Source organism: Echiichthys vipera (assembly GCF_963691815.1).
Source record: "Echiichthys vipera genome assembly, chromosome: 7".
NCBI lineage: Eukaryota > Metazoa > Chordata > Actinopteri > Perciformes > Trachinidae > Echiichthys > Echiichthys vipera.
This window is the reverse complement of record NC_139832.1, coordinates 882,472-901,534: the sequence shown is the minus strand read 5'-3', so window position 1 is coordinate 901,534 and position 19,063 is coordinate 882,472. Positions and strand designations below refer to the sequence as shown.

The 19,063-nt window shown below is 50.6% G+C and overlaps 2 protein-coding genes across 2 annotated transcripts; one reads left to right on the top strand and one right to left on the bottom strand.

Moving 5' to 3' along the window:
* Positions 1 to 133: 133 nt before the first annotated feature.
* On the bottom strand, positions 134 to 8,420 carry cln6b (CLN6 transmembrane ER protein b; the record flags this gene model as incomplete). Its single annotated transcript, XM_083916358.1, has 8 exons — positions 134 to 305; positions 1,436 to 1,564; positions 5,267 to 5,389; positions 5,494 to 5,549; positions 6,958 to 7,146; positions 7,304 to 7,402; positions 7,514 to 7,634; positions 8,359 to 8,420. 8 exons carry the CDS (start codon positions 8,418 to 8,420, stop codon positions 134 to 136), a joined length of 951 nt encoding a protein of 316 aa, XP_083772484.1.
* Positions 8,421 to 10,712: 2,292 nt separating this feature from the next.
* On the top strand, positions 10,713 to 16,947 carry fem1b (fem-1 homolog b). Its single transcript, XM_083916599.1, has 2 exons — positions 10,713 to 11,267; positions 12,604 to 16,947. Exons 1-2 carry the CDS (start codon positions 11,020 to 11,022, stop codon positions 14,237 to 14,239), a joined length of 1,884 nt encoding a protein of 627 aa, XP_083772725.1. The 5' UTR covers positions 10,713 to 11,019; the 3' UTR covers positions 14,240 to 16,947.
* The last annotated feature ends 2,116 nt before the right edge of the window (positions 16,948 to 19,063 follow it).

Here is a 19,063-nt window from a genome sequence, read left to right as displayed (position 1 = left end):
CTTTGCATCAAATGTTCGAAAACATTTTGCTTGCAAAACACAAAAGTAGGACGTGTGAGAGTTCGAGCCGGCGCAGAGGAACTCGCTGATGCTGCGGAGCCTCTTCAGTCCGGATATAAAGACCCTGACCCGGTTAATGTCTGTTGTGTTGTGTCGGGGCGTCCTGGAGGAGGTGGAGGAGGTGGAGGGTGTAGACGGCGCGGGGCTGGGGGACGTAGATCAGCCCGGGGTGCTTCTTCCTCAGGATGCTGTCGCTCCACAGACACGCCACCCAGACCGCCACCAGGACCAGAGCTGCCGAGAAACTGCAGACACACGTTTACTGTCATCACCGCTCGCATCCAGACTCTTCACACACGTTTACTGTCATCATGCTAAAGCGAAGTGCAACAACGTGCAAAAAACAACGTACAAAAAAACAACCTTATGTGATTTATGTGGTTTACTACGAACTTGAGCCCCGCCCCCCTGGACTAAAGTCCTGTGCTTTACGTGCCGCCCCCCCTGACCTGCCTCCCTACGCGGTGCCTCGCTGTCTTACACCACATCACATGCTTTCACTGTGGGGAACACACTTGAATACCTGCACATTACTTTCCGGGCCACATTAACCAGCTCTAAGTGGGGGATCCTGAGGCGTTCCCAGGCCAGTGTGGAGATCTAATCTCTCCACCTGGTCCTGGGTCTTCCCCGAGGCCTCCTCCCAGCTGGACGTGCCTGGAACACCTCCCTAGGGAGGCGCCCAGGGTTCATCCAGACCAGATAATCCTGAACCACCTCAACTGGCTCCTTTCAACGCAAAGGAGCAGCGGCTCTACTCCGAGTTCCTCACGGATGCTGAACTTCTCCCCCTCTCTCTAAGGGAGACTCCAGACCCCCTCCTGAGGAAACACATTTCACACGCTTGGACCTGGACCTGGTTCTTTGGGTCCTGACCTGGACCTGGTTCTTTGGGTCCTGACCTGGACCTGGTTCTTTGGGTCCTGACCTGGACCTGGTTCTTTGGGTCCTGACCTGGACCTGGTTCTTTGGGTCCTGACCCAGCTTTCATGACCACAGGTGAGGGTAGGAACCAGGACTGAGGGTAGATCCAGAGCTTTGCCCTCCTCAGCTCTCTGTTCATCACAACGGTGCGGTAGAGCCGTTGTTATATGTACGATAAATGCACGAGAACACGCTGAACTTTGCGAAGTCACGATAAAACGATGCGGTTACGTTTAAATAAATGCACGTGGTTAGCGTTGGGAAAAGGTCTTGGGTGGGGGTAAAACTTGAAAGCTGCACGATGGCGACTTTGCACTTCAGCAGAGCTAAAAAGCTACATAAAAGTTACAGCGACGCAAGCTAACGTGAACGTCATGGACTCCATTACCCAGAAATCTTTGAAACTGATGTGTCAGAGTGGAGGTAGTGAAGCAAAGCTGTTCCTGCCTACCTGTAGAGCATGAAGAGGCCGTTCCCGTCTGGAACCAAGCCCCGCCTCCTCTGGTGCATCACGGTGGCGTTCATGGCGAAGAAGGTGAAGATGAAGAGGATGAAGGTCTGCCCCTCAGTGATCAGGTACCTGTAGGAGAAACAGACGCCTGGGTCCAGACCTGAGACTCGGCCCGCTCCACAGAGTCCACCGATTAGTTCGACATTGTGACGTCAAACTGCGATCTCTCGATTGAAAACACGTGAGCCAGTGAGCGCTAACGGTTAGCTCGTCACAAACACGTCAGTGCAGCTTCAGTCCCAGACGACACCGCAGCCTTCGTCTGAACGCCGCAGCCTTCGTCTGAACGCCGCAGCCTTCGTCTGAACGCCGCAGCCTTCGTCTGAACGCCACGACCTCCGTGAACTGGTTTCACCGTCATAATTTGATCCATTCGTTCCAATAACAAGGTCTAGAAGAGCCGTGCGACTGGATGGAAGTCTCTCGCAGAGCGTGTTTAAGCTACTTTTGCTCTCAATGTCTCGAGAGAGGGAAACGCCCCACGAGTGGTTTCCACTGTGGCAGCGTACAGAACTTCTGAGCGTCTCGTACAGACGTTAAAAGCTGCGAAAAAGGTTAAATACCAACATTTCTGACGTTTGCACACAACGAACGATGTCAACATTTTTTCTGGTTGTGATTCACGAAGGAAAGGACAAAACTGTCGTATTGGTGCAACTCTGTTGAGTGTTGGCTCTAAAATCAACACACAACAGAATTGCTCCCAGAATTCTGGGCTTTGTCCCTCCGATCATCACACAGTCCTATGTTAGCATGGTTAGCATGGTTAGCATGACTGTTGCATGTTTTGATGGGTGCATTCATGTTCCTTTGCACAAAAGTGTCGATGAAGAAACAACAGGTTGGGATCACAGTAGTATGTTTAAATGAGATATACTATGAGAGATTTCAGTTTTAATGGAAACACACTGATGTTGTTCACTGTGACGCTACGCACGTGTGTTAAAGGTCAATTCAACACTGATGTGTGTTTCAACTATTGAGAGTGTTGTTCCGTCTCAGTGTTTAAACCGTTAAACTCTTTCAAAAGTGTTGTTTGATACATCTCATCTCACCTTCAGCCTCTGGTCCAGGATCAGGTCGCGGGCGCAGCAGCTCCAGCAGGGACCCCAAACTTCCCTTTCCCGGGCCACATTAACCAGCTCTAACTGGGGGATCCTGAGGCGTTCCCAGGCCAGTGTGGAGATCTAATCTCTCCACCTGGTCCTGGGTCTTCCCCGAGGCCTCCTCCCAGCTGGACGTGCCTGGAACACCTCCCTAGGGAGGCGCCCAGGGTTCATCCAGACCAGATGATCCTGAACCACCTCAACTGGCTCCTTTCAACGCAAAGGAGCAGCGGCTCTACTCCGAGTTCCTCACGGATGCTGAACTTCTCCCCCTCTCTCTAAGGGAGACTCCAGACCCCCTCCTGAGGAAACACATTTCACACGCTTGGACCTGGACCTGGTTCTTTGGGTCCTGACCTGGACCTGGTTCTTTGGGTCCTGACCCAGCTTTCATGACCACAGGTGAGGGTAGGAACCAGGACTGAGCGGTAGATCCAGAGCTTTGTCTTCCTCAGCTCTCTGTTCATCACAACGGTGCGGTAGAGCGACTGCAGCTCCGCCCCCGCTGCTCCATCGTCCCCTCACTCGTGAACCAGATCCCGAGGGACTTGAACTCCTTCACTTGGGGTCAGGACTCATTCCCTACATTTTGTTTGATACAGAACCTTTGAATTAACACTTCCAGATTTGCTGTGCAGGTCTGAATATTCACATGTTATTTATTATCGTTTATTAGACTTTAACGGCGTGTAGCTAGCTGACCGTTCTGTCTGGTCTCAGGCTTTTATGACTTTAACGTGTGAACGCTGCACTCGGCGCTAATGTGACGCAAAACACTTGAAACTTTAACGCCATGGTTCTTGATTCCTGCTTTCATCCTGAAGTGCTGTCCTCATCGAGTAAAGTAATCAGTCAGCAACACCTGAGAACTAGCTGATCAATTATTACTAACACCTGGAGACACTCACACACACACACACACACACACACACACACACACTCAGGTGTACTGTTCAGCAGACACTAGCACACACACTGTGCACAGTCTCTTATATGGAAGTGGACTCATGAATGAGCCGTGTAATTATGGAAACATCACAGCGTTGGTGGTGATTCGCCTGTTTGCAGATTTCTGTTCACTTCACAGTTCATCACGTAATCGTTTTAAGTCCTTCTGCGTTCATGTCCCAGTTTGTTCCCCGGTAGACGCTGCCGGTGTCTCCGCAGTGAGCCGCTCGACCACGGAGCTCCTCGCGTTGTGTTTTCATTGACAGAGAAAGATCGTAACCCGGTTTGGCTGTTGGCCGCCGTCTGTTCTGTCTGGATGAGAGCGTCTCTGCGTGTGAATGAACCAGTAAAGAATAAAAAGCGAGCCTAAAAGACACAGACACAATTAATCTGCACTCGCAATGAAGTTCCAAGGGAAACGTGTTACGTTTGTTTCAACCCGTCCTCTCATCAGCGATATGTGTCGTGCAAACAGCTTGTCCGGTCTTTAAGTCGTGACGTAACGCCCCTTCAAAATCCGATTTCCAGGTCCACGCCTCATATTTATCTACAACGCCACAGTGTTGTGTTCCGCATGTTTGAACGTAGTCATCATTTCAACACACGGGCCAAACCAACCAATCAGATGACTGAAGCGTGTGACGTGCTAACAGCGTGGAGGCAAAGCTCAGAAAGGAAACAACATGTGGGTAAAAGAGATTTTCCCTTTGTGTTTAACGTGAATTTACGGATCAAAGGCCCAGTTTCAGGAGCCCGGTCCATATTCAAGTGATCGGTTCGGTCGCTGGTCAAACTTCTCTGTTTTCTCTGCCGCAGGTTACCAAACTGATCCCCGAGTAAAATACAACGGAGCTCAGAGATCAGGACGCACTCACGAGGCTAGGAAATGTTACCTCTGTTGGCATAGTTTCTAAATTTACACAGCTGGTTCAATAACATTAAAGCCGCAGTCGGCAAGTCTGGCAGATTGACGTGACTTAGCCAAATTTCTCTCACGCCCCTCCCCTCTACCACCGAACTCCCTCCCATCGAGCTTGTGCTCGTCAGAGCGTGTGCACCAGATTTCTGTGAACGTGGCCGTCTCTTCAGCATCGATCAACAGGATGTACACAGATGTCTTACGATGTGATTAAAGGTAGAGATTATAAGGTGCTAGATTCTACACTAGTTAACATATGGATATCTTACTCATTTCAGCGTTAGCATTAGAAGCTACCGACCATTTTTACAGAGGGGGGATCTGTGGCGTGTGCACGGACTGTGACACAGCCCTGTGCTGAGTGGACCACACCAACCGGGCGAAACAAACAAACAAGCTCAAGGTTTTTTTAATGATTGATGTTGTTCTATCTGAGCACAGTGTCGGTTTCAGTGAATATGATCAAAACAGACTTTGCCGACTGTAGCTTTAATCAGGTGAAAGTTATGTAGCAGCTTTGTGACGAGCCCCTCAGGAGACGAGACGAGATGATACACGAGTTCACAGGAACAAGATGAGATTTTAACCGTTTTTAACCCGTATTTCCTTTACAGGCGCGGTCGATGAGATATGGGGGTGCTGCGGGTGTTTTTGCATAGTGCTCGTATTAGTTGCGGTGTACGGCACTTAACATAAACAAGATCCTGAGGTCCTTGAACTCCTTCACTTCCCTCCCCGCAAACATATTTCCAGTGTGTTGTTTTTCTCTCTGTGTGTGATCGAGTAGTGGAGTCTAACCAGTAGTAGGCGGCGCTGGGGCCGAGCAGCATCCACGCGGCCGTCGGCATCTCGTCCTCCTGCGTCCTGTGACGGAAACAACCGCTGAAGAAGAGGAAGAGGACGAGGAAGAGTGGAACGGACCTGCAGGACAGAAGGAATAACATCAGCTGACCTTTACGACTGTAAAGGAAACATCGGATCAGTGCGACCGTGCTGAATAAACGTCGCTGAGTCAAACGTCTTACCACATCAGGTGACCGAGGGTGTCGTCATAGAAACACAGAAGCTCAAAAGCATCGATCTGCAAAATACAACAACACCCATCACTCAGAGAGAGACTCAGTGCAGCTGTTTGAGTGTGTCCCTTGTGTTGTTGTTGTGTATTGTTCTCATTAATGCGACGTCATCACCAAAGGTCCTTTTCATTCCACTGCTAAATTTCCCTCTGGACTCAGAGACGAAGGCTGAGTGAAGTCTGTTGAAATGATTATAAATGAATTGGATTGTGACTTTGCTTCGCTCCTGAAGGGCGACCGAGACGAACGCAGCAACATCTGCTTTTAATACGTATTATAATTATTATTGTTTTCATGGTTCAAGGTCGTTTTTCTGCAGTTTTCTGACCTGACGATGTCAGATGTGAAGGATCAGAGCGCGTTGACGATGTGCCGAAGCACAGAGATCGTGGTGTCGTGTGTAGGGACAGAGACGCGTCAGGGTCATTGGCTCGTCCACCTTTTTCCCGCTGATCAACCAATCACAGAGGACTCACCCCCATCACGTTTGAGTCAGGAAGTAAAGGGTAACGTAACTACCGTGTCCTAACAGCACGCCAGCGTCAGACTGTCACGTCCTGTCGATGCCGTCTGTCCAAACTTATTCACAAAATTTGTGGAACAAGCTGTAAAAAAAACGATAAATGTCCCGCGCACCAGTGGACTCCTAATGTGTTTAACATGGAGGCAGCACCGTCACTTCACAGAGGACGCCTACTGCCTAAAGCTACCACACACACACACACACGCACGCACGCACGCACGCACGCACACACACACACACACACGCACACACGCACACACACACGCACGCACGCACGCACGCACGCACACACACACACACACACACACACACACCTTTTGTCGACTAAACTTAACCGTCTCCTTTAGTGGTCCAAACTTAACCGTCTCCTTTAGTGACTAAACTTAACCGTCTCCTTTAGTGGTCTAAACTTAACGGTCTCCTTTAGAGACTAAACTTAACGGTCTCCTTTAGTGTCTAAACTTAACCGTCTCCTTTAGTGACTACACTTAACCGTCTCCTTTAGTGTCTAAACTTAACCGTCTCCTTTAGTGACTACACTTAACCGTCTCCTTTAGTGTCTAAACTTAACCGTCTCCTTTAGTGACTAAACTTAACCGTCTCCTTTAGAGACTAAACTTAACCGTCTCCTTTAGAGACTAAACTTAACCGTCTCCTTTAGTGACTAAACTTAACCGTCTCCTTTAGAGACTAAACTTAACCGTCTCCTTTAGTCGTCTAAACTTAACCGTCTCCTTTAGTGGTCTAAACTTAACGGTCTCCTTTAGAGACTAAACTTAACCGTCTCCTTTAGAGACTAAACTTAACGGTCTCCTTTAGAGACTAAACTTAACCGTCTCCTTTAGAGACTAAACTTAACCGTCTCCTTTAGTCGTCTCAGAGGAACCAACCAGAGAGGCGGGCTGGAGCTTCCTCATGACGGCGTTCTCTCTGACCGACAGGTGCAGCTTGTAGCCAATCAGCAGGAGCCGCCGGGTGACGGAGTCGGCTGCCAGGTGGAGGCTGGTTCCCATGACGACGGCGATGATGCCGAGGTGGATGGCGAGGCGTGGCAACGTCCTGGGGCTGCGTTCCAGCATCTGTAAGAACCACAACATGGACATATCTCATCCCAGAGTGGCGTGTTTTTGACATTTATCAACTGTCCAATGTTGGCGCCCGTGGGAGCTCCGTGTAAGGACTCTGAGTGTTTGACTGCGTGAGCGTTTGACTGTGTGAGTGTGGGCGTGTTGTTACCTTGAGCAGGACGAGCGGCGTGCTGACGGTGTGCAGCATGTGCAGGTAATCTGCAGCACCGGGACGGTTCAGAGGAAACCAGTCTGCAGGAAGGAGCAGCTGCAAGAGACGCAGAGACAGAGACTCAGCTTCATCCGACCCAAAGAGACTTCTTTCTCCTTTAGTCGTCTAAACTTAACCGTCTCCTTTAGTTAATTATGGTCCCGTTACCGTGACAACAGGCCGGCCCACGTGCAGGATCCAGTTGTGGACGGTGAAACCGATCCAAAGGTCCGAGTGGAACCGAGGCTTGGACCGAACCGTCTGCGTCTCCGGGGAACGGGCCGCCGTGCTGCAGAACACAGAACACGTCACACAGCAGCTGATGATGCAACCGCAGACTCAGACGCGATTGCATCATCTATGATCTGAAATCATCTAAGGGCGCCCTCCCACTGTGCCTCCGTCCCGTGCTTTAGGGCGTGATCACACTGTCCTCCCGGACCACGACCCGGACTTTAGGGTACTTGTCCCCCCTCCCTCTCCGCCCCGCGCCCCAGCCCCGTTTGTACTCACACTACCTGGGCCTCGGAGAATGCTTCTTGCTGCCTATACGTCATCACGCCGTAACACGTCACACGCATTGATGACGTCATGGCGATGCGTGGCTTTGTTTCCAGATCTTTCCGTAGACCTCAGAGTTTTTGTGCGTCTTGTCGACTGTTTTTGAATCTTTTCATCGACCAAATCTGCAGTAAACACTCCACCTCCGCATCACACCAACGTGAACCTTTCACCGCCATTGTTTGAAATGTCCGCGCATGGTCCCTCCTTCTTTTTTCTACGTCCCAACAGGCGCACAGGAAATGACCTCAGAACCGCCGTAGGCCTCCTGCTCGTACACGTGCAAACGTGCTTTACTAAAGCCCACCTCTCCCAAACGGGCCGTGGACGGCAAGCGTGCCGCTCCTAGACGTGGTACGGTTGCACTCACACTGGTCAAAGGAACCAGACTTTAGCCAAGAAACGTGCTGGGGCACGGGACGGAGGCACAGTGGGAGGGCGCCCTCACAAACCTGCAGGTGAAAGTTGCTGCATGCGGAGCTGAGAGCCGTCTCCTCCGGTTGGACGGCTGCATCTCTCTGAACACCAGCGTCTCAGGCCTGAAACAGGAAGCAGCTGAAGTTCGTCTCTCCTGATCAGCTCCACGCAGAAATCCTCCTCTCTGGTGTTTTCTCCTCCTCGTTCGTCTCCTCTCTCGACTTTTCCCGTCTCTCCGCTGAAGCTCGTCTCTCACTGTCGCCCTCGGACTCGAACAAAGTAGCTCCTCTGCTGATAAAATACAGCGGTTTCTGTGCAGGTTAATCCGTGTGCAGATAATCCTGTAATCTGTATCAACCTCCTCCGGATGTTTTATTAGGCGGCTTTAATCTGATCCACGTGGACGCAGAGACGAGCTGACGGGGATCAAACACGGTTACATGGGAGACGAGATACGAGAGCAAACATCTGACCTCAGCTCAGCTAAAGGTTGAATCTGTAGAATCTTTATTAAAAGCTCTATTTTTAATAATAATCCACCCACGGGGCGTTTTGACGGGTTTGACTTCCTGTCCCGTTGTGTTTCCATGGCAGCAGCCAATAGCGTTGGGCGTTGCTGGTTGCCAGGGTTGCCTGTTGTTGGGTGCAGCTACTGTAGGCTGGTTGCCAGGGTTGCCTGTTGTTGGGTGCAGCTACTGTAGGCTGGTTGCCAGGGTTGTCTGTTGTTGGGTGCAGCTACTGTAGGCTGGCACTGGGTGAAATGGAGTTAGCCAATCGTGCAGCTGCTTGGGAGCCTCAGTGAAGGGGGCGTTCTTTGTCCCAGCAGCTGAGTGAGCGGAGACGGGCAACAACCAGAGTCACTATAGGCCGAGCATTCACTCCATGGACTGAGAGAAAGGAGAGGAACGCCATTCAAACGCACGCCCACATGGCTACGCTGCTCCTTGATGCTAACATCACTTTCATCTGCACTTAGCTGGAACGGCTAACGCTAACGGCTAACGCTAACTGTCAGTCAAACTCCTCTAATCCTTGTTTTGATGCTGTGGTTTTCTGGAGGGGACGGGTTCAAACAGGCTCAAACAGACTCCGGTCTCCTGGAGCTACTGGGCCGGGTCTGACCCACCTGGCAACCCCACTGCTGGACTTCTTTTTTGTTGTTGCGATGATGATCTGGAGACACTAGAACTACCCCCCCCCCCCAAAAAAAAAATAAATATAAAAATAAGAATCAATCAAATTCAAGTTGAAAGTGTCTCTGAATAAATATATTAATATAAATGTAAAACATAAAATGGTGACTATGATAAAAGTGCTGGTTTCTGTTTAAGTTCTGATTTTAAATGGAAAATAAAACTATTAAATTCTGTCTTATTTATTTATTATTTTGAGTAAATGTGTCCACAGAGAGACCTCTAAGGTGTTCAATCCCCTCGTTTTCAAAGGGGTCCAACATACAACAGCGGGTACATACACACACACACACACACACACACACACACACACACACACACACAAATCCCCCAATGTAAAGCTTTTTTTTATGTATTTACCTAGTCATGATTTATTAACTCATTTCTGAATTTAATTATTGATTAATTCCTGTATTTATTTATACATTTATTTACTATTTTATTAATTTACATATTTATTTATTTCTGCAATAATCCATAAATGTATGCATTTATTTATTTTATTCCTGTATTTATTTATACATTTATGTTTTTATATATTTGTTTGTGCATTCATTTATTATTTATTCCCACATTGATTCATGCATTTATATATTTATTTCAGCATTAATTTTCCTTATATGTATTAATTAATTAATTTATTTATGCATGAATTAATCAATGTATGCATTTATTTTTTTATTCCTGTTCCCTATATGTATTTATTTATCTAATTATTTATTTATTTATTTAATTATTGAGCTCATGTTTAATCCTCCACAGTAAGGAACACACACACCCACACACACACACACGCACACGCACACACACACACACACACACAGAGAGACACACACACACACACACACACACACACACACACACAGAGCAGTGGTGCAAGATTTAGATTTGTTTGTTTGTTTTTAATAAAATAATAAAATAAAGTAATTATTCATTAGAAGAAGAAGAAGAAGAAGAAGAAGAAGAAGAAGAAGAAGAAGAAGAAGAAGAAGAAGAAGAAGAAAAAGAAGAAGAAGAAAAAGAAAAAAAGAAGAAGAAGAAGAAGAAGAAGAAGAAGAAAAAAAGAAGAAGAAGAAGAAGCAGAAGAAAAAGAAAAAGAAGAAGAAGAAGAAGAAGAAAAGGGAACCAACTTCCGCCGGCGGCAGTTTCCGGTCGGAGCTGTTTTGGGGCTGCACAGGCACTTCCGGTGACGGCGCCGTTCTCAGCGGGTGAAAGTGTGTTTGGGTTTGAACCTTCGTCGCTTCTTTGAGTCTCTCGGGACAGAAACGGCCCCAGAAAGACGCGTTTTTCCCGGCCACAGACGAAGCGGCGCACCGGTGCGACTCCTCCAGGACCCGGGGCGTTCGAGTCCAGGCCACAATAACGGAGCGGGTCCGGGTTTCATGTGTACTCTGGAGCTGGGGTGGACTCTTTAATGGGAGGCGTCTCGCCCTGGTCGAGTGCACATCGCGGGTTGCTCAGAAAGAAGAAGCGGGGGTCCGGCTGGCTCCGTGTCGGGCTCAGATGGAGTCTCTGGCCGGGTACGTGTACAAGGCGGCCAGCGAGGGCCGAGTCCTGACCCTGGCCGCGCTGCTGCACAACCACCCGGACCAGGAGATCCGGTTCCTGCTGAGCTACGTGACCCAGGTCTCCGGGCAGAGGTCCACGCCGCTCATCATCGCGGCCCGGAACGGACACGACAAAGTAGTCCGGCTGCTGGTGGACCACTACCGGGTGGACACGGAACAGACCGGCACGGTCCGGTTTGACGGGTGAGGACCGGGTTTAAAGGGGGGGGGGGGGGGGTCCATGTTTGTTTGTTTAAGTTTATGTTTAAAAAACTTTATTTTACCAAAAACAAAGTTTGTTAGTTTTCAAAAATGTTCCAAAACAATCCGAGTTCATTTCCTGTTGCTGTGAGTGGGAATGACGTCATGTGACAGGAAGTTACCAGGGACCAAGTCTGTTGCCTAGCAGTGGAGTTCCGTTGGGAAGGTCAATCCATCTGTTCAGTGTGACGTAACACCCTTTCAAAATAAGACTTCCGGGTCAGCATCACATGTTCATTTTCACCCAGAAGGTCAAAGGTCGATTACACGAGAAATACGAGGCTTGAACCAGGAAGTCTTATTTTGAAAGGGTGTTACGTCACACTGAACAGCTGGATACCTGTGCCTGTCTCTTTAAGAACATCTCCAGGCTGCTCTGATTGGTCGGTCTGTGTGGTGACGTCATAAATGTGACAATGAGACTGAAACCCGGTGTGGCCGCGGGCGTGTTTCCATTAAGGTCATCAGCAAGTTTCAGGCCACGCCCCCTCCAACGCCCGTTCACACGCCGTGTTTCAGCGCACAGAAGGATCCAGAGAGTCTGGAGGTGACGGATCACTGTGGGCGGGGGGTGGTCTGGGTCCGCGGTGATCAGCTGATCAGTGACACAACGCCGCTCCATCGCTACAGTTTGATTTAAGGCGGACGTGTGATTCACAACGGCAACGTTCCACCTTAAATATTCGGCGTGTTAACAAGCCCTCGCACAGACGCTCGTGCACAGTCGCCCGCGCACAGACGCCCGTGCACAGATCACTTCCTGCGCTGCGTTCTTCTTCTTCTCCCTAAAAGTGTCTCCTCTTCTTCTCCGTGTTGTTGTGGCGTCTGTTCGACCACACGTCACTTCCTGCTGAGAGCTGCGTCCAATCAGAAACCGGGTTTCTCTCAGGGTTGTAAATAAAATGGCCGCACGAGTGACTCACATGCAAATTAGGGGTGTTTCGGGCGAGACAGACGCGCCTCATTCCGGGTATCGAACACTTCCTGTTCACTGAGCTGAAACTGGAGCTGGTTTTTCCAGGTGGCCACGCCCACTCAGTGATGTCACAGCAGGCGGTTTGACCCCGCGTGCAGCTTTTACCAGATCTAAAGAGACTTGGGCCGTTCATTTAGGGCGCCCTCCCACTGCGCCTCCGTCCCGTGCCCCAGCACGTGTCACGACTAAAGTCTGGTTCCTTTGACCAGTGTGACGTTTCCGTGGAAACAAAAGAACGTAAGATAACGTGTTTTTAAAAAACATTAAGACGGGTTTGTTTCTGTGTCTCCTCCCGACCTGCAGGTACGTCATCGACGGGGCCACGGCGCTGTGGTGTGCAGCGGGGGCGGGGCACTTCGAGGTGGTGCGCCTGCTGCTGAGTCACCGCGCCAATGTCAACCACACCACCATCACCAACTCCACCCCGCTGCGGGCCGCCTGCTTCGACGGGCGCCTGGACATCGTCCGCTACCTGGTGGAACACGACGCCGACATCAGGATCACCAACAAGTACAACAACACGTGCCTGATGATCGCCGCCTATAAGGGCCACGCCGACGTGGTGAAGTTCCTGCTGCAGCGGGGCGCCGACCCCAACGCCAAGGCCCACTGCGGCGCCACAGCCCTGCACTTTGCGGCTGAAGCGGGCCACCTGGAAATCGTCAAAGAGCTGGTGCGCTGTCAGGCCGGCATGGTGGTGAACGGACACGGCATGACGCCGCTGAAGGTCGCGGCGGAGAGCTGCAAAGCGGACGTGGTGGAGCTGCTGTTGGCGCACGCCGACTGTGACCCGCGCAGCCGCATCGAGGCCCTGGAGCTGCTGGGCGCTTCGTTCGCCAACGACCGGGAGAACTACGACATCCAGAGGACGTACCACTACCTGCACATGGCCATGATGGAGCGCCACCGCGACCCGGAGAACATCGTCACCAAGGAGCTGCTGCCCGCCATCGAGGCGTACGGCGGACGCAGCGAGTGCAGGACACTTCATGATCTGGAGAGCATCCGCGTGGACCGGGACGCTCTGCACATGGAGGGGCTGATGATCCGGGAGCGCGTCCTGGGCTCGGACAATATCGACGTGTCGCACCCCATCATCTACCGTGGCGCCGTCTACGCCGACAACATGGAGTTTGAACAGTGCATCAAGCTGTGGCTCCACGCGCTGCGCCTGCGGCAGAAAGGAAACCGCAACACGCACAAGGACCTGCTGCGCTTCGCCCAGGTGTTCTCCCAGATGGTGCACCTGAAGGAGCAGGTGGTGGCGTCGGCCGTGGAGCAGGTGCTGAGCTGCAGCGTGCTGGAGATTCAGCGCAGCATGGCACGGGTGGAGGCAGCGGCAGAGTCTGAGCTGCCGCAGGCGCTGGACAACTACGAGTCCAACGTCTTCACCTTCCTGTACCTGACCTGCATCTCCACCAAGACCGTCTGCGGCGACGAGGAGCGCGCCCGCATCAACAAGCACATCTACGACCTGATCCAGCTGGACCCGCGCTCCCGCGAAGGCTCCTCGCTGCTCCACCTCGCCATCAGCTCCAACACGCCGGTCGACGACTTCCACACCAACGACGTCTGCAGCTTCCCCAGCGCCCAGGTCACCAAGCTGCTGCTGGACTGCGGCGCGCAGGTCAACGCCGTCGACCACGAGGGCAACACCCCGCTGCACGTCATCGTCCAGTACAACCGGCCCATCAGCGACTTCCTCACGCTGCACGCCATCATCATCAACCTGGTGGAGGCCGGCGCCCACACGGACATGACCAACAAGCAGAAGAAGACGCCGCTGGACAAGAGCACGACGGGCGTGTCGGAGATCCTGCTGAAGACGCAGATGAAGATGAGCCTCAAGTGCCTGGCGGCGCGCGCCGTCCGCCAGCACCAGATCACGTACCGCAACCAGATCCCCAAAACCCTGGAGGAGTTCGTGGAGTTCCACTGACGGAGCCGAGCGGACGGACTCCTGCTTTTTAAAGACTTTCTTAACATTTTCTAACAGAGTCGGTGCCGAGGACGATGCTCCGGCGCTGAAAAAGAGCGTTTTTATAAAAAAGCCCGTCGCTTCTTTTCTATTCAAAGTATTAATTAATAAGTACCAGCAGCCAAAGATGGCCGCCGCCCGCCCGTCCGCGTGTCTCTGTGGAGCCGTCCCGTCACCTCACGTCACCTCACCGCTTCTTGTTTTTGCCTTATCCTCGTGACGGGGAGCCGCCACGTTCCTGTGGTCCTGGGGAGCAAGTGACGGTGGACGCAGAGCGAGCGAACGAACGAGCGAGCGTCTGTAGAGGAGGGACGACCTCGCCTACAGACGAGCCGCCGCGCCTGATTACTGAGTTTTTACCACGACGGGCCGGAGAGAGAGAACAGTCGGGCTTTTAAAGTCCATCAGAAGTTTTATTAAATGTTTTGTGGAAACATTTTCTCTCGACGTCTTTCACTAAAACTTCACTACGTGGCCAAAAGTGTGCGGACGCCGCGCTCCACAGCCTCCGTGTGCACCATGGGGTGTGTGTGTGTGCGTGTGTGCGTGCGTGTGCATGTGAGGAGGGTTCTCTTTGTTATTACCACTGCGACGCTTTTGAGTTTTGATTTTTACACGTTTGCAAAAACAAATACAAAGTGAAGTATGATAAAGAACCGCACGTGTGCAGGAGCGCGGCTGCATCAGGGCGCTCCAGTGTCTTCAGTTTTTTGAGGAGAAACGTACAAAAACACACGGCGTTGGATTCAGATGTTTAGTTAGCGGTCGGCAGGTCGTTCGGCGCGGCCGTGAGCAGAAACTCGTGGGGATTTAAAAGCGTTTTTTAAATTGTGAAGCTGCTAAAACTCAAATCTGTCGTTGTGCCGTTAGAGGCGTTTGTTCAGCTCAAGGCGTTCGCGGCACAAAAGCAGCGAGCAGAAACGCTTCTCACTCAACAAACGGCATCACACGCAAACACGCCGAAACCCGTCGTCTGATCGCGCTGCGGCTTTTACACCAACGCGGTGTCAGGCGGCGGCGGTCGTCCGACCTCGTGGCGCTCGTTTGGCTTTGACTCTGAATTTCATGAAAAGAAAAGAAACTCCTCCGTCACAGACACCATGAACCGTCTTTGGCGTCCGCGCACTTTTGGCCACGTGGTTTAAAAAAAACAACACGCTGCTGCCTCTGCAGGTGCTGGTACATGAGCTTTTATTTTGAAAACCATGAATGTTGTCCCAGAGGGGAATGAAAAGTTGAGATGTGTATTATTATTTTTTTAATCACCAGTGAGGCTGAAGAGCATATCACCTGTTTCAGCTTCAGCGTCAGGAAAAGAGATTTGAATGTTTTATGGGCTCGTGCTTTTATTTTGAAGGAGCTGCTGATTCAGCGGGACTTTACTCACGGAGCCGAAGTGTTTGAGGATTTAGTTTCTATGAATTCACGTTGGTTATTTATTTATGTGTCGGGGCGTCCTGCTGCTGCTGCCGGGCTCCTCGTGTCCTCAGGGACCTTTATTTTTAATCCATTTCCTGTGGAGCTTCATCGCTCTTTTTACATTTTCCTCCGTCTTCGTCGCGTTCGCCACGTTATTAATAACTTAAGTTATTAATGATCAAAGCAAAGCGTTATTTTTGGTTTGTACACAACGAGCGAGAGTTTGACTCATTCCCGGCTGCGTGGACAGGAAGTGGAGATACGTCTGTGAAAACGCGCTGACAGCAGCAGGAAATGGCGCCCGCGGTCTGCTGCTGAGCGAGGGAACGCAAAGGTTTCACCAGAGCGTGAACTTCTGTGAAGGTTTGAGGTTCTGAGCCGGTCGGTCGGAGCAGAACTCTCCAGTATTTCTCCTTTTCTCCCAAACACCAGACGTGAAAGTCGCAGCAGACGCGTCCGGGTCCAGTGTGACGGGTCAAACGCTCCTCTGACGCCACGTTAATCCTCACAGAGCCCGTTTTAAACGCCGCCGCCACCGAGCCCTGAACAAAGCTGCCGGCCTCATCGCTCCCTCCGTACGCGTGAAACCTGCAGAGAGGAGAAGTGCTTCTTCACGGCGCTCCGTCAGCTCTTCCTCAGACGTGTTATCGCCTCCACGAGGGAACGCCACGACTCCGTCTGCAGCAGCTCGACCACAGGAACGAGTGCGGACGAATGAAAGAAGTGGAAACGGCGTTCCACGTTCCTACAAAGCACTGATGTCGTTCAGTGGAGCTCGATGCCAAAAAAGTTCAGACGTGTTAGAAACTCCTCGTGATCATCGTGACGCCTCCGCGTTAAATGTGCTCTGAGCGGTCGGGCCGCGTGGGCGACGCAGCCGCGTGGGCGACGACGGCGTGCTCCTCAAGTTAATTAACAACTCTGGATGAAGGCGTCCCACAGGACCCGGATTTGTCCGCTCCGCTCTTGGAGCCGCTCTGACCGCGTTCAGAACAAACAACCACGCGCACAACGCCGACCGCAGGAAGCAGGAGTCAGTGAGAAAGAGTCTTTGGGGCCGATGGCGTCGCGTGACGGACCCCGAGCTGCTGCAGAACTGACGGCTCCATCAACGCGCACGGTTCTGAGCAGCGACACTCGAGAAAGATCCGCGTCCGTAAAACCCAGAACCTCTCTCTTTAACTCGACAGTCGTTTGTTTCTCAGCCGTCTGAGTCTCCGATCGTCGGGCGCAGGACAAGTTTGTGATGTCAGGGTTCGGTGTTACGGACCACAGCGGCGCGTAAACGTCCTGTGAATGCGACGTGCTCATGCGACGTGCTCACGCGTCCTGCTCACGTGTCTCTGTGGCTGCGGCGGGCGGGCGGGTCACAGCTGGGTTCCTCCTGCTGCCTCTGACGGTCGCAGGTGAAGAGAAAGTGCCACGTTCATGATGCTGATCAGAGTTTGTATTGGACGCCTGCAGGAGCGCCGTTCTGTCCTCGTCGTCCTCCTTGTTGTTGTTGTTGTGTTTGTTGTTGTTGTTGTTTTCTGCGGCTGAAGCCAAAGATCGTCCGCGTGTTGATGAAAGTCTGAAGGACGTCAGCTGTGAGGGACTTCCTGCAGAATGAACCCTGTCAAATTAAAAGTCTCCTGCCTGCATTCACCGCTCTTCTCTTCTCTTCTGTTCATTTATTAAGTGTTGAGCGGAGCCTCAGTCTCGTACGTTCATATATATTCATATATATTTATACATATTCAGTGTTTTAATGAGACTTTTTAAGAGTCAGAGGGAAGAGAGACGTTCACATCGTGACGTCAGGAGAGAAACTTTTGACTGATTCAACGACGGAAATCAGAAATTCCTAAAACATCAAATTAAACGTTTAATAAAATCCTGTTAAACGAGTTTAAAGTGTTCGCTCCTGTGAGGCTTTGATCTTTGACACAGTGCTGACAAATGTTATACACAGCCTGAGTATACAGGGTGCACACACACACGCACACACTGACACACACACACACACACTGACACGCGCACACACACAGACACACACACACGTTCCCAATCAGGTGACTGATGAAAATGAACAGAAGACATTTTTCTGAAACTAAAATGAAAGAATATTTTAACACTTTTGTGCATTTAGTTTTGAAACGAGCACAGAAAAGAAATAATATGCAGCTGAACATGTGAAACATCAGTGAAACGTGTCCAGTTAAAGAATTAATGAATAAATATAATCAGTATCAGCTGCTGACCATTTAAATAAAAGTCAATAAATATAAAATAAACACTTCAGCATCAGTTTAAATACTAAACAAATCAAATACTTTTCTAAATAAACATGTAAAGTCTGTTTGTCCATTTAAATCAAAATAAAATAAACATGTTCAGCATCATCTGTGATTTAAATAAAGTAAATATATGAATCCATGTTTGATCATAAAGTCTGAACGTTATTAAATGTTAAATCATGTTTTCTGTAAAACGCTGAAACTTCCTCGACTCTGACGTCAAAGACTAAAGAACCAGGTCCAAAGGAGTTCATCAAGATTTAATAATATTATATATGAATATTATGATCAGTGTGTTTCCAGTGGAGCAGGGCGGCTGATATTATATTATATATAAATATTATAATAATCTGGAGCAGAGCTGTTGTGTCTGATCTGACCTGAAGAACTCTTCATGGAGGAAATCACAGGATTCAGATTTTGGCCCAAATGAGACTTTTGTTCTGATGTTTGGAGCCGTTTGAGCCTCAGACGCTTTAAACCCTTTAAATAAATCATGAAATCAGACTCAGGATCAGATTTATTCAGCTTTAAAAAACATCCCAGAGCAGAAGAGTGAAGTGTTTTTTAACTTTAGAGTTCAGAGCGAGTTCACGACGAGAGGCTAAACATGAATCAACCCACAGACGAGACTTCACCGAGGCACCAAGCAGCTCAGTGCAGACGCAGCTGTGCAGACGCAGCTCAGTGCAGACGCAGCTGTGCAGACGCAGCTGTGCAGACGCAGAAGCAGCTGTGCAGACGCAGAAGCAGCTGTGCAGACGCAGCTGTGCAGCAGACGCAGCTGTGCAGACGCAGCTGTGCAGACGCAGCTGTGCACACGCAGCTGTGCAGCAGACGCAGCTGTGCAGCAGACGCAGCTGTGCAGACGCAGCTGTGCAGACGCAGAAGTAGCAGTGCAGAAGCAGCTGTGCAGAAGCAGCTGTGCAGACGCAGCTGTGCAGCAGACGCAGCTGTGCAGCAGACGCAGCTGTGCAGACGCAGCTGTGCAGACGCAGCTGTGCAGCAGACGCAGCTGTTCAGACGCAGCTGTGCAGCAGACGCAGCTGTGCAGCAGAAGCAGCTCAGTGCAGACGTGCAGAAGCTTTTA